Source organism: Oncorhynchus nerka, linkage group LG5, assembly GCF_034236695.1.
Source record: "Oncorhynchus nerka isolate Pitt River linkage group LG5, Oner_Uvic_2.0, whole genome shotgun sequence".
NCBI classification, from domain to species: Eukaryota; Metazoa; Chordata; class Actinopteri; order Salmoniformes; family Salmonidae; genus Oncorhynchus; species Oncorhynchus nerka.
Genome location: NC_088400.1, coordinates 17904368 through 17925115, shown reverse-complemented (window position 1 = coordinate 17925115; position 20748 = coordinate 17904368). Strand labels below are relative to the sequence as shown.

Here is a 20748-nt window from a genome sequence, read left to right as displayed (position 1 = left end):
TCACCTTACCCACCCGAGCCATGGCCTGTTCTCCCTGCTTCCATCACTTAGACTCAGGCAATATAGGAGCATCGTGGAAAAAAACTGTCAGTGGCCAATAGCTTCTACCCTCAGACCATCAGGCTGCTCAACAGCCACTACAACAACCCCCCTCCCTCCATGGACATTTATCATTGTTACAGTTGTAAATATGTATATATTATTATTATGTTTATTTATGATTGTTTCATTGACTTCTCTTTTTGACCTACAATGATGGAGCTTAATCATTTCACTGTACCCTGCAAGTACATGTGCGTCCCTGTGCATGTGACTAATAAACTCATCTAATCATCTAAAGTTTAATAATCTAATAACACCAACAAAATGGAAAGATTGACCCTAACTAAAGTGTACGGTAGAGTACAGTATTCTATGTGATTAGCATAAACCCATTCTGCAATTAGGTTACTTGTTAGGCTGTGGTACTGACTATAATCCTATGTGACTATTAATGAGAGGTGATGGATGGAGTACTTCAAAGCAGAGGTCTTCACAGGTCCACCAAACCCAATACCTGATACCGGACCTGGGACCCTTTCGGATTCAGGTCCAAAATGTAAACTTGTAACCCGGGTCCAGGTCTGGTCCTGTTTGATTGTCACAGGTCTTGGATCTATGTAACTACTACAGTTTATATATCTGGATGGACCCAAGACCACGGCTCTGCATAGCTTATTTATTTGATGCTAAGAAGGCGAAGTTGTTAGTGTATAGTAGACCTACTAGTGATTTGGACTGAAATAGGTGCCGGTACTCATTTTGGATGCTGGTACTGTTTATATTTAGGAGCAGGAACTCTGCCATACTTTTGAGGTAATATTATATAAGAGGTGCAGGAACTCAAGCATTAGAACATTTGAGGTGCCGGTACTCAGTTCCGGTGAGCTCCTGCCCAAGTCAAGCTATGCCTACTTGCCAATATACACTGAGTGAACAATTCATTAAGAACCCCTGCTCTTTCCATGACATAGACTGACCAGGTAAAAGCTATGATCCTGATCCCTTATTGATGTCACCTGTTAAATCCACTTCATTCATGGTAGATGAAGGGGAGGAGACAGGTTCAAGCACCATTTTTAAGCCTTGAGACAACTGATACATGGATTGTGTGTGTGTGTGTGCCATTCAGAGGGAGAATGGGCGAGACAAAAGATTTAAGTGCCTTTGAACGGTGTATGGTAGTAGGTGCCAGGTGCACCGGTTTGTGGAAAGAACTGCAACGCTGCTGGGATTTTTATTCTCAAAAGTTTCCTGTGTGTGTTAAAAATGGTCCAGCCGACATGACACAACTGTGGGAAGCATTGGAGTCAACATGGGCCAGCATCCCTGTGGAACGCTTTCAACAACTTGTAGAGTTCATGCCCCGACAAATTGAGGCTGTTCTGAGGGCCAAAGATACAACTCGATATTAGGAAGGTGTTCTTAATGTTTTGTACACTCAGTGGATATAGGCCTATACAGTATGTTAACCAGAAGAGCAACTTAGCTGCTTAACATGATTATTTTGAATAGAATCCTTCTGTTCCTTTCCTCTGCACAATCCTCCAACACACTGCACCTGTTTGGAGAGGAGTACGACAGGGCCCCCCACAAAACAGTGCCCTCGTTTAGGGATTAAGTGCCCTGATCAAGTGCACAACGTCAAGAGACGTTGAAGTATTTTTATGTTATACCCATGGTATAAGGTCTGATATACCACAGCTTTCAGCCAATCAGCATTCAGGGCTCGATCCCGGGTTTAAAATTGTAAATAAATCCTTTTCGTGCATGTGCATAACTATAAATAAATCCGACAGGAGAGTTTGAGTGATGAAAGTTCGACAGAAGATCTTGAAATCTTTGAGCAAGAAACTCTTGGACGAACAAAAAAAAGATTATTAAAATAACATTATTATGTTAAGACTACAAACAGTTATAAATGGCTAATTTACTAGATTGACTTGTCATTTCAATAGGCTACAGACTCAAATCTGGGTTTATGATTGTAATTCAGCTTTGCCATGGTTTGCTTAGATAGATGCAGGTAGCCTATAGCCCCTGATATGCCTACATCTTATTTCAGATGTAGGCCTACCATCTGTTGCATCTTGCCTATGCCGCTCTGTCATTGCTTTTCCGTATATTTATATGTATATATTCTTATTCCTTTACTTAGATTTGTGTGTATTAGGCAGTTGTGGAATTGTTAGATTACATGTTAGATATTACTGCACTGTCGGAACTAGAAGCACAAGCATTTCGCTACACTCGCAATAACTGCTAACCATGTGTATGTGACCAATAACATTTGATTTGATTTGTGATAGTCTACAGTAGCCTAGGAAAGATGTAAACTGAAAGATTTAGCAACTTGCTTCAAATTAATTAAAATTAAAATTAATTTATTCAATATGAATATCTTGGCGATTTTGAGGTAAGAAGTGCTTGTGTTTCCCAATAGCCTGCTGAATAAGCTACTGAGGATGGGGTCGAAATTTAAATCACCAAATTAAATATTCATAATATGTATATGAACTGAATATGCTTGTCAACAACAGCCAGTGTTTATTTTCTGTAATTGTTTTTATCTGTAGCCTAATCTGACTGTTACCGTCAACCTAATGCGTTTTAACAATTGATCGGCATCTGCGATAGAGCTTTGATCATTTCCAATGTAATTAATTAGGCATGGCCATTAATAATTGCATAATGACACAAGGCTACAAATCAAATTTAATTTGTCACATGCGCCGAAGCCAACAGGTGTAGACCTGACCTTGAAATGCTTACTTACAAGCCCTTAACCAACAATGCAGTTCAAGAAATAGAGTAAAGAAAGTATTTACTAAATACTAAAGTAAAAAAAAAAAATGTAATAAAAAAAGTAAACAAGAAATTACATAACAATAACGATGTACAGGGGGTACTGGTACCGATTCAATGTGCGGTGGTACAGGTTAGTCGAGGTCATTTGTAAAGTGACTATGCATAGATAATAAACAACGAGTAGCAGCAGTGTAAAAACAAAGGGTGGGGGGACTGATTAATTGTTTCGCAGTCTTATGGCTTGGAAGTAGAAGTAAGAACAGATATAGCCCTTGGTTCACTCCAGACCTGACTGCCCTCGACCAGCACAAAAACATCCTGTGGTGGACTGCAATAGCATCGAATAGTCCCCGCAATATGCAACTGTTCAGGGAAGTCAGGAACCAATACACGCAGTCAGTCAGGAAAGCTAAGGCCAGCTTCTTCAGGCAGAAATTTGCATCCTGTAGCTCTAACTCCAAAAAGTTCTGGGACACTGTAAAGTCCATGGAGAACAAGAGCACCTCCTCCCAGCTGCCCACTGCACTGAGGCTAGGTAACACGGTCACCACCGATAAATCCATGATAATCGAAAACTTCAACAAGCATTTCTCAACGGCTGGCCATGCCTTCCTCCTGGCTACTCCAACCTCGGCCAACAGCTCCGCCCCCCAGATGTTCTGAAAGAGCTGCAAAACCTGGACCCGTACAAATCAACTGGGCTTGACAATCTGGACCCTCTATTTTTGTAACTATCCGCCGCCATTGTCGCAACCCCTATTACCAGCCTGTTCAAACTCTCTTTCATATTGTCTGAGATCCCCAAGGATTGGAAAGCTGCCGCAGTCATCCCCCTCTTCAAAGGGGGAGACACCCTGGACCCAAACTGTTACAGACCTATATCCATCCTGCCCTGCCTATCTAAGGTCTTCGAAAGCCAAGTCAACAAACAGATCACTGACCATCTCGAATCCCACCGTACCTTCTCCGCTGTGCAATCTGGTTTCCGAGCCGGTCACGGGTGCACCTCAGCCATGCTCAAGGTACTAAACAATATCATAACTGCTATCGATAAAAGACAGTACTGTGCAGCCGTCTTCATCGACCTGGCCAAGGCTAGTAAAACTGACTATCCTGCCGATCCTCGACTTCGGCGATGTACAAAATAGCTTCCAATACTCTACTCAGCAAACTGGATGCAGTCTATCACAGTGCCGTCCGTTTTGTTACTAAAGCACTTTATACCACCCACCACTGCGACCTGTATGCTCTAGTCGGCTGGCCCTCGCTACATATTCGTCGCCAGACCCACTGGCTCCAGGTCATCTACAAGTCCATGCTAGGTAAAGCTCCGCCTTATCTCAGTTCACTGGTCACGATGGCAACACCCACCCATAGCACCCGCTCCAGCAGGTGTATCTCACTGATCATCCCTAAAGCCAACACCTAATTTGGCCGCCTTTCCTTCCAGTTCTCTCCTGCCTGTGACTGGAACGAATTGCAAAAATCGCTGAAGTTGGAGACTTTTATCTCCATCACCAACTTCAAACATATGCTATCTGAGCAGCTAACCGATCGCTGCAGCTGTACATAGTCCATCGGTAAATAGCCCACCCAATTTACCTACCTCATCCCCATACTGTTTTTATTTATTTACTTTTCTGCTCTTTTGCACACCAGTATCTCTACCTGCACATGACCATCTGATCATTTATCACTCCAGTGTTAATCTGCAAAATTGTAATTATTCGCCTACCTCCTCATGCCTTTTGCACACAATGTATATAGACTCTTTTTTTCTTTTTTTCTATGTTATGTTCTGTGTTATTGACTTGTTTATTGATTATTCTACGTGTAACTCTGTGTTGTCTGTTCACACTGCTTTGCTTTATCTTGGCCAGGTCACAGTTGTAAATGAGAACTTGTTCTCAACTAGCCTACCTGGTTAAATCAAGGAGCCTTTTGGTCCTAGACTTGGCGCTCCGGTACCGCTTGCCGTGCGGTAACAGTCTAGGACATGGGTTACTGGAGTCTTTGACCATTTTTTGGGCCTTCCTCTGACACCGTCTAGTATATACAGTTGAAGTAGGAAGTTTACATACACCTTAGCCAAATACGTACAGTGAGGGGAAAAAGTATTTGATCCCCTGCTGATTTTGTACATTTGCCCACTGACAAAGAAATGATCGGTCTATACTTTTAATGGTAGGTTTATTTTAACAGTGAGAGACAAAATAACAACAAAACAATCCAGAAAAATGCATGTCAAAAATGTTATAAATTGATTTGCATTTTAATGAGGGAAATTAGTATTTGACCCCCCTCTCAATCAGAAAGATTTCTGGCTCCCAGGTGTCTTTTATACAGGTAACGAGCTGAGATTAGGAGCACACTCTTAAAGGGAGTGCTCCTAATCTCAGTTTGTTACCTGTATAAAAGATACCTGTCCACAGAAGCAATCAATCAATCAAATTCCAAACTCTCCACAATGGCCAAGACCAAAGAGCTCTCCAAGGATGTCAGGGACAAGATTGTAGACCTACACAAGGCTGGAATGGGCTACAAGACAATCGCCAAGCAGCTTGGTGAGAAGGTGACAACAGTTGGTGCGATTATTCGCAAATGGAAGAAACACAAAAGAACTGTCAATCTCCCCCGGCCTGGGGCTCCATGCAAGATCTCACCTCGTGGATTTGCAATGATCATGAGAAAGGTGAGGAATCAGCCCAGAACTACACAGGAGGATCTTGTCAATGATCTCAAGGCAGCTGGGACCATAGTCAGCATAGTCAGCAAGAAAACAATTGGTAACACACTACGCCATGAAGGACTGAAATCCTCAAGAAAGCACATATACATGCCCGTCTGAAGTTTGCCAATGAACATCTGAATGATTCAGAGGACAACTTGGTGAAAGTGTTATGGTTAGATGAAACCAAAATGGAGCTCTTTGGCACCAACTCAACTCGCCGTATTTGGGGGAGGAGGAAAGCTGCCTATGACCCCAAGAACACCATCCCCACCAAACATGGAGGTGGTGCTTTGGGGGTGTTTTTCTGCTAAGGGGACAGAACAACTTCACCGCATCAAAGGGACGATGGACGGGGTCATGTACCGTCAAATCTTGGGTGAGAGCCTCCTTCCCTCAGAAAATGGGTCGTGGATGGGTATTCCAGCATGACAATGACCCAAAACACACGGCCAAGGCAAAAAAGGAGTGGCTCAAGAAGAAGCACATTAAAGTCCTGGAATGGCCTAGCCAGTCTCCAGACCTTAATCCCATAGAAAATCTGTGGAGGGAGCTGAAGGTTCGAGTTGCCAAACGTCAGCCTCGAAACCTTAATGACTTGGGGAAGATCTGCAAAGAGGAGTGGGAGAAAATCCCTCCTGAGATGTGTGCAAACCTGGTGGCCAACTACAAGAAATGTCTGATCTCTGTGATTGCCAACAAGGGTTTTGCCACCAAGTACTAAATCATGTTTTGCAGAGGGGTCAAATACTTATTCCCCTCAATAAAATGCAAATCAATTTATAACATTTTTGACATGTGTTTTTCTGGATTTTTGTTGTTGTTATTCTGTCTCTCACTGTTCAAATAAACCTACCATTAAAATTATAGATGGCTCATTTCTTTCAGTGGGCAAATGTACAAAATCACCAGGGGATCAAATACTTTTGTCCCTCACTGTACATCTAAACTCAGTTTTTCACAATTCCCGAGTAAATATTCCATGTCTTAGGTCAGTTAGGATCACCACTTTATTTTAGAATGTGAAATGTCAGAATAATAGCAGAGAGAATTATTTATTTAAGCTTTTATTTCTTTCATCACATTGCCAGTGGGTCAGAAGTTTACATACACTCAATTGCTATTTGTTAGCATTGCATTTAAATTGTTTAACTTGGGTCAAACGTTTCGGGTAGCCTTCCACAAGCTTCCCACAATACGTTGGGTGAATTTTGGCCCATTCCTCCTGACAAAACTGGTGTAACTGAGTCAGGTTTGTAGGCCTCCTTGCTCACACACACTTTTTCAGTTCTGCCCACAAATTTTCTATCGGATTGAGGTCATGGCTTTGTGATGGCCACTCCAATACCATGACATTGTTGTCCTTAAGCCATTTTGCCACAACCTTGGAAGTCTGCTTGGGGTCATTGTCCATTTGGAAGACCCATTTGCGACCAATCTTTAACTTCCTGACTGATGTCTTGAGATGTTGCTTTAATATATCCATATAATTTTCCTTTCCTCATGATGCCATCTATTTTGTGAAGTGGACCAGTCTCTCCTGCAGCAAAGCACCCCCACAACATGATGCTGCCACCCTGCTTCACAGTTGGGATGGTGTTCTTCGGCTTGCAAGCCTCCCCCTCCAAACATAACAATAGTCATTATGGCCAAACAGTTGAATTTTTGTTTTATCAGACCAGAGGACATTTCTCCAAAATGTATGATCTTTGTCCCCATGTGCAGTTGCAAACCGTAGTCTGGCTTTTTTATGGTGGTTTTGGAACAGTGGCTTCTTCCTTGCTGAGCGGCCATTCAAGTTATATCAATAGAGGACTAATTTTACTGTGGATATAAATACTTTTGTACCTGTTTCCTCCAGCATCTTCACAAGGTCCTTTGCTGTTGTTCTGGGATTAGTCTGCACTTTTTCCACCAAAGTACGTTCATCTCTAGGAGACAGAATGGGTGTTAAGTATGCCTCTAGGAAGAGGGAACGCAACACCCTGCTACAACGCAACTCCCCGTGGAGTGAAAGCGGTATGGGATTGTAGGTGCGAGTTGACAAAAGGCAGAGATGAGTTTTTTATTTTATTTTTTTTATTTCACCTTTATTTAACCAGGTAGGCTAGTTGAGAACACCTTTATTTAACCAGGTAGGCTAGTTGAGAACACCTTTATTTAACCAGGTAGGCTAGTTGAGAACACCTTTATTTAACCAGGTAGGCTAGTTGAGAACACCTTTATTTAACCAGGTAGGCTAGTTGAGAACACCTTTATTTAACCAGGTAGGCTAGTTGAGAACAAGTTCTCATTTGCAACTGCGACCTGGCCAAGATAAAGCATAGCAGTGTGAACAGACAACACAGAGTTACACATGGAGTAAACAATTAACAAGTCAATAACACAGTAGAAAAAAAAATGGGCAGTCTATATACAATGTGTGCAAAAGGCATGAGGAGGTAGGCGAATAATACAATTTTGCAGATTAACACTGGAGTGATAAATGATCAGATGGTCATGTACAGGTAGAGATATTGGTGTGCAAAAGAGCAGAAAAGTAAATAAATAAAAAACAGTATAAAAACAGTATGGGAATAAGGTAGGTGAGAATGGGTGGGCTATTTACCAATAGACTATGTACAGCTGCAGCGATCGGTTAGCTGCTCGGATAGCTGATGTTTGAAGTTGGTGAGGGAGATAAAAGTCTCCAACTTCAGCGATTTTTGCAGTTCGTACCATTTACAGGGAATTTATTCCGTCACGCGGTAATTTTGGGGAACAGGGGCCGAAAGAAAGTAAATGTCAACGCCTCCTCTCCTGCCTTGAAGCTAGGGGGCACTATTTTTATGTTTGGAAAAATAACATTCCCAAAGTAAACGGCCTATTTCTCAGGACCAGATGCTAGAATATGCATATAATTGACAGATTAGGATAGAAAACACTCTAAAGTTTCCAAAATTGTCAAAATGTTGTCTGTGAGTTAAACAGAACTGATAATTCAGGCTAAAACCAGAGGAAAATCTAATCAGGAAGTGCCCCTGTTTTTGAAACCTCTCTGTTCTTAAGCATCCCTATTGCCCATTTAAAGGGATATCAACCAGATTCCTTTTTCTATGGCTTCCCTAAGGTGTCAACAGCCTTTAGACATAGTTTCAGGCTTTTATTTTGAAGAATGAGCGTGAATGACCACATTGCGTAAGTGGATAGGAGGGGGCTCTCAGAGTGAGTTGTGCCAAAAGAGCAAGGCGGCCATTGTTACTCCCGGTCCTAGTGAAAAGCCAACTGTGACCGGATTCCTGGGCATAACGCACCAAACTAATGGAGGTATTTGGATATAAAAATATCTTTATGGAACAAAAGGAACATTTGTTGTCTAACTGGGAGTCTCGTGAGTGAAAACATCCGAAGATCATCAAAGGTAAACTATTAATTTGATTGCTTTTCTGATTTTCGTGACCAAGTTACCTGATGCTAAGTGTACTTATTGTTTTGTGGAGCGATCTATAAACTTACACAAACGCTTGTATTGCTTTCGCTGTAAAGCATCATTTCAAAATCTGAGACGACAGGTCGATTAACAAAAGGCTAAGCTGTGTTTTGCAATATTGCACTTGTGATTTCATGAATATGAATATTTTCTAGTAATATTATTTGACTGTGGCGCTATGCTATTCAGCGTTGCTGATGACAATTATACCGGATCCGGGATGGGTGGTTCAGAGAGGTTTTACCTACCTACCCACAACTTACCTAACTAGCACCACCTGGTACACTAACCAAAATACAGGAGATGGTCCGCCCAGGTCTTACCTAGTGTGCATAGACAGAGTATATACTACGGGTATATGTATGCCCGCAGGCCTCTTGCCTAAGCACTCCCAAGGTGCCTTCCCCTTCCCCCTGGGAACATAAATAGAATAACAAAAACAATTTCAATAATCAAAACACTGCGTCCTATTTACACACACAGGACATACTAATAAGCGCGCTCGCTCTCTCTCTCTCTCTCTCTCTGTCTCTCTCTCTCTCTCTCTCTCTCTCTCTGTCTCTCTCTCTCTGTCTCTCTCTCTCTGTCTCTCTCTCTCTGTCTCTCTCTCTCTCTAACAAACAACATAGGATATACCAATCAGCTCTCTCAACAACAACCAACACAGGACACACTCATCTCCCTCTCTGAGGAACAGAACACTGGCTTATATAGCTTCAGAAGGAGTCGGTAATTGAAGACAGCTGCGTCCTCTGACAAGCGGGCGGGGTCAGCTCCAATTTGCCATGGAGTCGACCAATCAGCTGCTTGGGGGATTCCAAGAAGCCATCCTGAAACACACACATACAAAACCACAACACCGAAACTGATGAATGTAACAATGGGGGCCTGTTCGGCCCTCCTTTTCCTATAGTCCATGATCAGCTCCTTTGTCTTGCTCACATTGAGGGAGACTAAAATACAGAGTGGCATTGACTAAAATACAGTAGAATAGAATACAGTATATACAGTGGGGAGAACAAGTATTTGATACACTGCCGATTTGGCAGGTTTTCCTACTTACAAAGCATTTAGAGGTCTGTAATTTGTATCATAGGTTCACTTCAACTATGAAAGACGGAATCTAAAACAACAATCCAGAAAATCACATTGTATAATTTTTAAGTAATTAATTTGCATTTTATTGCGTGACATAACTATTTGATACATCAGAAAAGCAGAACTTAATATTTGGTATAGAAACCTTTGTTTGCAATTACAGGGATCATACATTTCCTGTAGTTCTTGAACAGATTTACACACACTGCAGCAGGGATTTTGGCCCACTCCTCCATACAGACCTTCTCCAGATCCTTCAGGTTTCGGGGCTGTCGCTGGGCAATACGGACTTTCAGCTCCCTCCAAATATTTTCTATTGGGTTCAGGTCTGGAGACTGGCTAGGCCACTCCAAGACCTTGAGATGCTTCTTACGGAGCCACTCATTAGTTGCCCTGGCTATGTGTTTCGGGTCGTTGTCATGCTGGAAGACCCAGCCACTGCCCATCTTCAATGCTCTCACTGAGGGAAGGAGGTTGTTGGCCAAGATCTCACGATACATGGCCCCATCCATCCTCCCCTCAATACGGTGCAGTCGTCCTGTCCCCTTTGCAGAAAAGCATCCCCAAAGAATTATGTTTCCACCTCCATGCTTCACGGTTGGGATGGTGTTCTTGGGGTTGTACTCATCCTTCTTCTTCCTCCAAACACGGCGAGTGGAGTTTAGACAAAAAAGCTCTATTTTTGTCTCATCAGACCACATGACCTTCTCCCATTCCTCCTCTGGATCATGCAGATGGTCATTGGCAAACTTCAGACGGGCCTGGACATGCGCTGGTTTGAGCAGGGGGACCTTGCGTGCGCTGCAGGATTTTAATCCATGACGGCGTAGTGTGTTACTAATGGTTTTCTTTGAGACTGTGGTCCCAGCTCACTTCAGGTCATTGACCAGGTCCTGCCGTGTAGTTCTGGGCTGATCCCTCACCTTCCTCGTGATCATTGATGCCCCACGAGGTGAGATCTTGCATGGAGCCCCAGATCGAGTGTGATTGACCGTCATCTTGAACTTCCTACATTTTCAAATAATTGCGCCAACAGTTGTTGCCTTCTCACCAAGCTGCTTACCTATTGTCCTGTAGCCCATCCCAGCCTTGTGCAGGTCTACAATTTTATCCCTAATGTCCTTCCACAGCTGTCTGGTTTTGGCCATTGTGGAGAGGTTGGAGTCTGTTTGATTGAGTGTGTGGACAGGTGTCTTTTATATAGGTAACGAGTTCAAACAGGTGCAGTAATGAGTGCAGAACAGGAGGGCTTCTTATTAAAGAAAAACTAACAGGTCTGTGAGAGCTGGAATTCTTACTGGTTGGTAGGAGATCAAATGCTTATGTCATGTAATAAATGCAAATGAATTACTTAAAAATCATACAATGTGATTTTCTGGATTTTTGTTTTAGATTCCGTCTCTCACAGTTGAAGTGTACCTATGATAAAAATTACAGACCTAACATGCTTTGTAAGTAGGAAAACCTGCAAAATCGGCAGTGTATCAAATACGTCTTCTCCTCACTGTACATATGAAATGAGTAAAGCAGTATGTAAACATTACTAAAGTGACAAGTGTTCCATTATTAAAGTGGCTAGTGATTTCATGTCTATGTATATAGTGCAGCATCCTCTAAGGTGCAGGGTTGAGGAGCCGGGTGGTAGCCGGCTAGTGATGGCTATTTAACAGTCTGATGGCCTTGAGATCGAAGCTGTTTTTCATTCTCTTGGCCCCAGCTTTGATGCACTTGTACTGACCTCGACATCTGGATGATAGCAGGGTGAACAGGCCGTGGCTGGTTGATGTCCTTGATGATCTTTTTGGCCTTCCTGTGACATTGCGTGCTGTAGGTATCCTACAGGGCAGGCAGTGTGCCCCCGGTGATGCGTTTGGCAGACCGCACCGCCCTCTGAAGAGCCTTGCGGTTGCGGGCGGTGCAGTTTCCGTACCAGGTTGTGATACAGCCCGACAGGATGATCTCAATTGTGCATCTGTAAAGGTTTGTGAGGGTCTTGGGGGCCAAGTCGAATTTCTTCAGCCTCTTAAGGTTGAAGAGGCACTGATGCGACTTCTTCATCACACCTGCTGTGTGGGTGGACCTTTTCATAATGTCAGTGATGTGTACACCAAAGAACTTGAAGCTTTTCACCTTCTCCACTGCGGTCCCGTCAATGTGGATAGGGGCGTTCTCCCTCTGCTGTTTCCTGAAGTCCACGATCAGCTCCTTTGTTTTGTTGACATTGAGGGAGAGGTTATTTTCCTGGCACCACTCTGGCAGGGCCCTCACCTCCTCCCTATAGGCTGTCTCATCATTGTTGGTAATCAGGCCTACTACTGTTGTGTCATCTGCAAACTTGATGATTGAGTTGGAGGCGTACATGGCCACGCAGTCATGGGGCTGAGCACACACCCTTGTGGGGACCCTGTGTTGAGGATCAGCAAAGTGGAGGTGTTGTTTCCTACCTTCACCACCTGGGGGCGGCCCGTCAGGGAGTCCAAGACACAGCTGCACAGGACGGGATTCAGGGCCCTGAGCTTGATGATGAGTTTGGCGGGTATAGGTGATATGATCCTTAACTAGTCTCCCAAAGCACTTCATAATGACAGAAGTGAGTGCTAGTCATTTAGTTCAGTTACCTTTGCATTCTTGGTTACAAGAACAATGGTGGACATCTTGAAGCAAGTGGGGATAGCAGATTGGGATAGGGAGAGATTGAATATATCCGTAAAGACTCCAGCCTGCTGGTCTGCGCATGCTCTGAGGACGAAGTCGCGGGTGACAGTTAGCAGCAGTGGTGGAAAAAGTACCCAATTGTCATACTTGAGTAAAAGGAAAGATACCTTTATAGAAAATGACAAGTAAAAGTGAAAGTCACCCAGTAAAGTACTACTTGAGTAAAAGTCTAAAAGTATTTGGTTTTAAATATACTTAAGTATCAAAAGTAAAAGTATGAATCATTTCAAATTCCTTACATTTAGCAAACCAGACAGCACCATTTTCTTGTTTTTATCATTTACACTCCAACACTCTGACATCATTTACAAACGAAGCATTTGTGTTTCGTGAGTCCGCCAGATCAGAGGTCGTAGGGATGACCAGGGATGTTCTCTTGACAAGTGTGTGAATTGGACAATTTTCTGTCCTGCTAAGCTGTCCTGCTAAATGTAACAAGTACTTTTGTGTGTCAGGGAAAATGTATGGAGTAAAAAGTACATTATTTTCTATAGGAATGTAGTGAAGTTAAAGTAAAAGTTGTCAAAAATATAAATAGTAAAGTAAAGTACAGATACCCCCAAAAACGACTTAAGTAGTACTTTAAAGTATTTTTACTTAAGTACTTTACACCAATGGTTAGCAGCAGCAGGTCTTTTTAAAAATATTTATTTACAGAAATTCAATGTTGGCTGCAGTGGAAAGTAGCCAAAAACCTGCAACCCATGACCAATACATTTTCACCCTCGACATAGTTTTCAAAGTAGCCCAATTTCAGGAGAACCGTGGACATGGCAACCATGTGGGGTAGGTTCCCTCCTTAACACTGGGCATGGTAAGGATTGAGATAAAGTAAACTGATCCTAGATCAGGATAGATTTGCCTTAACCCAGCCTAACCCTTCCCCATTTGATAATCTGTCTAAGACAGATGTAATATTTACGCAATATTTTTTTCTGGGTTGCAGAGATTACCCATCTGGTAATGGAGGAGGTAAGAGATAATGTGTATTAGTGTATAATTTAACAATAATTTGGTAAGTGCTTATATTTGTCCTAATTCCCTCGTGTGAATTGGAAATGTGTTTTTCACTCCCCCTGAGACACCCATGGAGAGTGGGGCCTTGGCCAGGGTCAGCCATTATCAACAACAACCCTGGAGCAATGGGGTTAAGTGCCTTGTTCAAGGTCACATTCGATCTGATCATCTGTGAAGTGTGCCTGGCCATGAAAACAAGCTATCCCAGAACATGCCTTAAATCTCCGTCTTCCAAGTTCACAGATTCACAGAGGAAAACAAATTCAACTCAAGTAATTTAGTTGAAGGCCCAATGCAGCCGTAAAAAAAGAAAAACAATATCAAATCATTTCTGCGTAACAATTAAGTACCTTAGTGTAATAGATTTCTATTTAAATGGACATGATATTTTTTTAGCTAAAACTACATCTCAAGCAAGAATTTTCCAAGGACTGTCTGGGAGAAGTCTGAGTGGGGAAAGGGAAAGTGAAAACTAGCTGTTCATGAGGCGGTTAGATTAATCTGGCCCAGGTAGGCGTGTTTTGCACCGGGTGAAAGTTGATTGCATTCATTTTTAAACTGGTCTGCCTCCCAGGCATGAACCAAGTGCATGTTCAAAGCCCACAAAACAAAAGTGACCTAATTAAGCACAAAGTGTAATGAGTAGGATTCTGTGACTACACATGCAAAAGTGATTTCTTTAAATAAAAACCCTTTATCTGCCTTCCCAATTAAAACTATACTGAACACAAAAATAGGCCCAACCACTTGGCAGCCAGGCCCCCCCCCAAAAAAGGTATTTTTTACAGACAGAAAAACTCCTCAGCACCAATTTTTGTTCAGTGTAGTTAGGAAATTAAAACATGTGTTTTGTAGTAAATAGATGTATGTTTCTGGACGATGCACCATGCTGCCTTGTTGACAACATGAATGAGCAGATACAGATTAATGTTCAATTTGAGAAGGGCGCTCCTCCCTCACAGCTTTTTCTCCATTTTCCCCAGACCATAGACCGGTTCCCTGCGGCTCAGCATAATCGAATCCGCCCATTAGCAGAGAGGTTTGGAACTCTCTTTGTTATTGGTCTATTAACTAATTTACTGCATGGTGATGTCACCATGGAAAGCCAAAACTCCCGCCCATGCAAGCCTGCTAATTAGATACTTTGTAGATTGTATTTAACCAGCCAACTATCAGGAAATAAAAACACTGATAAATGTTTTAAAAACTTTTCCAGTGTTAGTTTCATCAGCTGTTGTACAATATAACAGAAAACACAGGAAAACATGTTTTTGACTGTACTGGGCCTTTAATGTTAAAATGTAAATTTCTAAGTTCTAGATTAGGAATGTACCTTCGAGTAATGTGAGTGCATTTTTTCTCAAGAGCAAAAGGAAAGCAATGTAAACGTTGAATCTGAAAGCAAGAACTAGCTTTCCAAATGAGCAAGGTGTCATGTAGTCTACAGCACTAATACAGTTCAGTTTTCACTTCCGTGTCCTCAGTAAAAAAAAAAAAAAAAAAAAAAAAAAAATGGGTCCACAGATATAGGGCCCAGACAGGCTACGTCATGCTTTTAGGGCGTGGATCTAGTTAGCGAGATTGGCGCTAACTAGCAGAAAAAGACCGACCTGATACCGATGCACAGCAAGCTATACTAACAATCCTGGTTGTGATAATATTGCCACTGTATCCAAATTAACAGGTAGCTATGTCTATTTTTCAACGAATATGATTTGTGATATTACATTTACCTTGTGAGTCCTTGCTTGCGGTTTATGCCATCCAATTTGATCAAGCTACTGGTAGCAAGCCAGGTAGCTAACGCCAGGCCTGCCATTTGTGTATGACTGTCTGAGGATCAAATTATGATCTAATAACGTTAGCCAAATTAATTCATCTAGCTATTTTGTTAGGTGCAATCATGTGTTTCATGGTAATGAATTTAGCTACTGTAGCCAGCAAAATGTATTTAACGTAAGCTACTAGCAACAATGCGCTAGCTAAATTCACAATGTGCTAACATAGTTAGATAACTACCAGCTAGCATTTGCAGCAATTTAAAAAGTCTAACGTTACAAGACACGATTAGCTAGTTAACTGCATTCACTTACCTAAAAGTAAAATACAATGTAGATGGCCAGCTAGCTAACTAGTTACGTAGTTAAATATTATTAGCCAAGAAACGTAGGCTAGCTGAGTAAAGGTAGCTAGTTAATTTACGTATAAAAAAAATAAAAAACGAGGCAAGTCAGTTAAGAACAAGTTCTTATTTACAATAACGGTCAAACCCGGACGATGCTGAAACAATTGTATGCCGTCCTATGGGACTCCCAATCACGGCCGGATGTGATACAGCCCGGATTCGAACCAGGGACTGTAGTGACACCTCTCTCACTGCGAGGCAGTGCCTTAGACTGTGCCACTCAGGAGCCCCATTACAAACATACCGATATGTTTCTTTACTCTCCTCAGGTTTAAGAGAATACCAACCATGTCTGATGGAGAGGGTTACGTGGTGCGTGTGAGAGGTCTACCATGGTCCTGCTCTGTGGATGAAATACAGAGGTTCTTCTCAGGTAACACCTTTACGATAACACCTGTATAGCTTTATACTACATGTTACTACATGTTTTATAGCCTCTCACAGCTGAGATAACTGTGAGTCCCTCTAAACTCTTCTTGGTATATAGATTGTAAAATCGCCAACAATGGCACCAGCATCCATTTTACCTCCACACGCGAGGGCAGACCCAGTGGAGAGGCCTTTGTTGAGCTGGAGAACGAGGATGACCTGAAGATCGCTGTGAAGAAGGACAGAGAAACCATGGGCCACAGATATGTGGAAGGTGTGTGCGTCTCTCTGTGTGCGCGTTTTTGTGTCACGGCAAATCTTGAAGTTTCAATGTTTGCAGCAGAAGCATAATATGTGCCTTGGGACTTCATTTTGGGCTACATTTCTCAGCTGTTTACATTGTGTAGCACTATCAGTAGTGACTGTATGTGTTGACTTGTTTTCTCAGTGTTCAAATCCAACAATGTGGAGATGGACTGGGTGATGAAACATTCTGGTTCAAGCAGCCCAGAGACGACTGGAGACGGCCTGGTCAGGCTCCGAGGCCTCCCCTTCGGCTGCAGCAAGGAGGAGATAGTCCAGTTCCTCTCAGGTACTAGTAGCTTGGTTCACAAGAACAGCCCCATAACAGCCTGTAGGAGTAGGTGACCGTCCTCAGCCCTCATCAATGATCCAGGATCATCTACATTTTTCAGACATTTAGCAGACAGTCTAAACCAGAGCGACTTACATTATATAAGCTATAGTTTGTCCAGGATTTCCCCATCACCTAATTTTCTCTCTCACTGCTTTGGTCCCAACCAATACTTTAAAAAAATGAATTATTCTGTCCAAAAATTTGACCAATCAGGCCTGACATGCTAGTCTCTGTCACTCTCATTGACAGTGGTCCTTTAATTCATCCCATTGGGACAATTATAGAATGGGTGGGTACTAAAGGTAACACAAGTACCGCCAGAGCCACTCCTTTTCATTCCTTCACACCTACAGTCTCTTCTGTATCCTCTTCTCTCTCCTCTTCTCTTTCGCTCACTCTTTCCTCTCATCCTCCTTTATGTTGCAGTAAAATTAAGTACCATGAATGGTCATTAACTCATTGGTTAAAAACACTCACCAGGTGTGTACATTACATAATGTAAAGTTTTCATTATCTCTTTTTTTTTTAAAATTATTTTAAAAAAATCTATCATACAAAAGAAATAAAGCAACAACAGAGAAAGCTACCTTTCTGTAACTGGGCATGTGATTTACTGTGTCCCCCACTGGGGTTATCTGTCCTTGGGTTAAAGGGTTGGAAATCGTGCCAAATGGGATAACATTGCCGCTGGACTTCCAGGGGAGGAGTACGGGGGAGGCCTTCGTGCAGTTTGCTTCACAGGATATAGCTGAAAAGGCTCTAAAGAAACACAAGGAAAGAATAGGGCACAGGTGGGGATGGTTGGTTGGCTGGATAAAGTTGCTGTTCTTATGGTGTACAACTTACAAGCATTAACCACAGGTATAACTGACTGACACAACAAAACAGTAAAAAGTTATAGCTGTTCATTTAAGACAACACATACTCAGATATTGACTGTAAAGACACATAGTTACAATATTAGATCAAAACACACTAACACTCATTCACTCACAGCAGTCGTTGGGAAAATGAAGCCCATTCTCTTGTTCTTAAAACCATTGGGAGATAGATCATATTCTGAGTTTAGTGCCGAGGTGACTTGTAAGCTCTCAGGTTCGTCGCAGAGTAAAAATTGCAGTTTAATTTGGCATATCCATTTTACCCTGATTCTTAAGAGTGAAACTGATTGGTTCCTGGGCACTAAACATCAGTACAGGTAGCCAATGAATAGACAGATACGATTCTCCCAGGTGTTCTAACTCACTGAGGGCCATTCAACATGAGGACAAGGATCCCGCACACTGTCACTCACAGGTAATGAAAATGTGTCTCCATGGATAACAACAGGACAATGACCACAACAGGGACACAGATTGTACTGTAACCCCAGTGTTAACTGTATCGAGTACCTGCAGGTGACCATAAGAAAAGTGCCTGTTGTACTGTCAAGGCTTTATACTGCACAGTATACTGTTACCCACTAGATCAAGTCTCACCTACCTACGAAACAGTAGTGCACATGGCAGCACCTGGCCTGAATAACCCAACTTTATCAGTACCCTCAATGACCAGCAACTACAGAAAAATGTCAGCTCAGCAACTGAATATTGAACATCCAACTTTATTGGTGCCCTTTACATTTGAACACACATTGATTCAGCCTTAGGAGCTGTACAGTAGCTAGCTCTAGTCTACACCCCCTCCTGTGTGTGGTGGGGTCTTCATGGTGGTGTGTGTACTGTATGCATCTCAGGTACATTGAGATCTTCAAGAGCAGCCGTGCCGAGGTGAGGACTCACTACGAACCCCAGAGGAAACCTATGGGGATGCAGAGACCGGGGCCCTATGACAGACCGTCTGGGGGCCGTGGGTACAACATGATGGGGGGCCGAGGAGGGGGCTCTTACGACAGGGCCAGACGCGGAGGCTATGGTGGAGGTGTGTGTGTGTAATGTCTACCCAGTGTAAGAAGAAAGTTTATTTTTGATCATCTGAACGGATTAAGAGGGAACGATGATCAGTCAAAAGGGTTATGAATCATAACGGTCTCCCAGTCATATTCTTCCTAGCCCTCTATGTACATTTCTATCATGAGACTATATGCCCCAGACCAGTCTCTCCGTAACTAAGGTGTGTCTAACCTCAGGTGTGTCTGATGGGCGGTATGGTGACAGTAGCTCCTCCTTCCAGAGCACCACGGGTCACTGTGTTCACATGAGGGGTCTGCCCTACAGAGCCACAGAGACTGACATCTACAATGTGAGTTCTAGGATCTCCTACTAAGAATGGTCTGTGTGAGAGATGGTGAGAATAACACACTGCTCCCTCTCTCCATAGTTCTTTTCTCCTCTGAACCCAGTGAGAGTGCATGTAGAGATCGGGCCAGACGGCAGAGTGACAGGAGAGGCTGACGTGGAGTTTGCTACACACGAGGATGCTGTGACAGCCATGTCAAAGGACAAGGCCAACATGCGTGAGTCTGTCTTTGTTTGAAGTTGTTTTGGTTTGAGCCGGCCACAGCTATTATGAACGGCACTTTAATATGTACCCCCCCCCCCACACACATTTTCCTACCTTAATGATTAATACGTGTACTAACTATCTGTTTGTCCTGCAGAGCACCGCTATGTGGAGCTGTTCCTCAACTCTACAGCAGGGGGCAGTAATGGCTCTTACGGCAGTCCGATGCAGGGGGGTATGGGGAGCCAGTCCTATAGCAGTGGAGGGCTGAACTCTGGATACTCTGGAGGCTACAGCAGCCAGGGCAGCATGGGAGGTTACAGTGACTATAGTGAGTATCAGCTCTGTAAAACACACCCCCGTTCACATGCACCTCCACCACTGTTGACCAGCCTTGAACTATCAGGCTTTACTGTGTGTGACTTCTGAACTCCTCGGTCCTATAGTGTGTATCTCTCTCCTGTCAGGTAACCAGGGCGGTATGAGCAGCAGTTACTATAGCGGCGGTGGACGAGGAGACAGGAGTTCCAATGGCCTGGGGGCAGGATGGGGGATGTAGTTCTTTAACCAAGCATGCGTTCTGCTGGAAGGACTGGAATTGTAGTTCTCACCTGGATGTTTTGTTTTAGACTGATCGTATTAATGATTAAGGTCCCTTTGACTTTTTGTTTTCACCTGCTCCTACTATTGTTATTGACATGACTGCAGCAATGCAAACTATGACCGCTGACCGTGGTCGGAATGCTTGTTTCATCATCGTTACCTGGAAGATTCAAATAACCAACTGTGACTCAGAGTAGTTCACTGTGAAGGGTTGAGGTAAACTAGTCAATTCAGAAAGTTAACCACATTTTTGTAATTGAAAAGCAATTGGCCCCATCCCTGAGTGGATGAACCAACACTTCTGGAAATAGTCTTCTAGATGTTCTCTTTTCTCCAGTAGGTGCAAACATTTCTGGACTTTCTGTCAAAGTTTGAAACAATGTCAAAATAGTGTGAAGTTAACATGGAACAAAGAGCATGTTTGTTTTATAATGAATAATGTTATGGGGAATTCTCAATGACGGATGGATACTTATTTAGCAAACAAACCTTTAAGTTTTTCTGTTTATAAAGGTTTCTTTCTACTGCCTATGTGGAATTTTCTCTTTATTTACTCTTGTCCACCTTACAAGAAATACACCATTTTAAGATCGATTAAATGTCTTTGTCCTGTTTGACATGAGTGGTTCCTTAGACAG

At 42.8% G+C, this 20748-nt stretch overlaps 1 protein-coding gene across 1 annotated transcript; it reads left to right on the top strand.

Annotated features, from left to right (window-relative positions):
• The first annotated feature begins 15435 nt into the window (after positions 1-15435).
• Positions 15436-20639, top strand: LOC115123030 (heterogeneous nuclear ribonucleoprotein H-like). Its single transcript, XM_029652324.2, has 10 exons — positions 15436-15558; positions 16329-16432; positions 16547-16702; positions 16877-17020; positions 17718-17856; positions 18801-18985; positions 19194-19306; positions 19385-19520; positions 19665-19838; positions 19975-20639. The coding sequence occupies exons 2-10, from the start codon at positions 16348-16350 to the stop codon at positions 20064-20066; spliced, it is 1224 nt and encodes a 407-aa protein (XP_029508184.1). The 5' UTR covers positions 15436-15558; positions 16329-16347; the 3' UTR covers positions 20067-20639.
• Positions 20640-20748: the final 109 nt, after the last annotated feature.

Coding starts and splice junctions, on each gene's coding strand:
- LOC115123030 (XM_029652324.2), top strand. CDS start 16,348: ATGTCTGATGGAGAGGGTTACGTGGTGCGTGTGAGAGGTCTACCATGG. Junction 18,986..19,193: donor ACGCGGAGGCTATGGTGGAG/GTGTGTGTGTGT, acceptor GTCTAACCTCAG/GTGTGTCTGATGGGCGGTAT. Junction 19,307..19,384: donor CAGAGACTGACATCTACAAT/GTGAGTTCTAGG, acceptor CTCTCTCCATAG/TTCTTTTCTCCTCTGAACCC.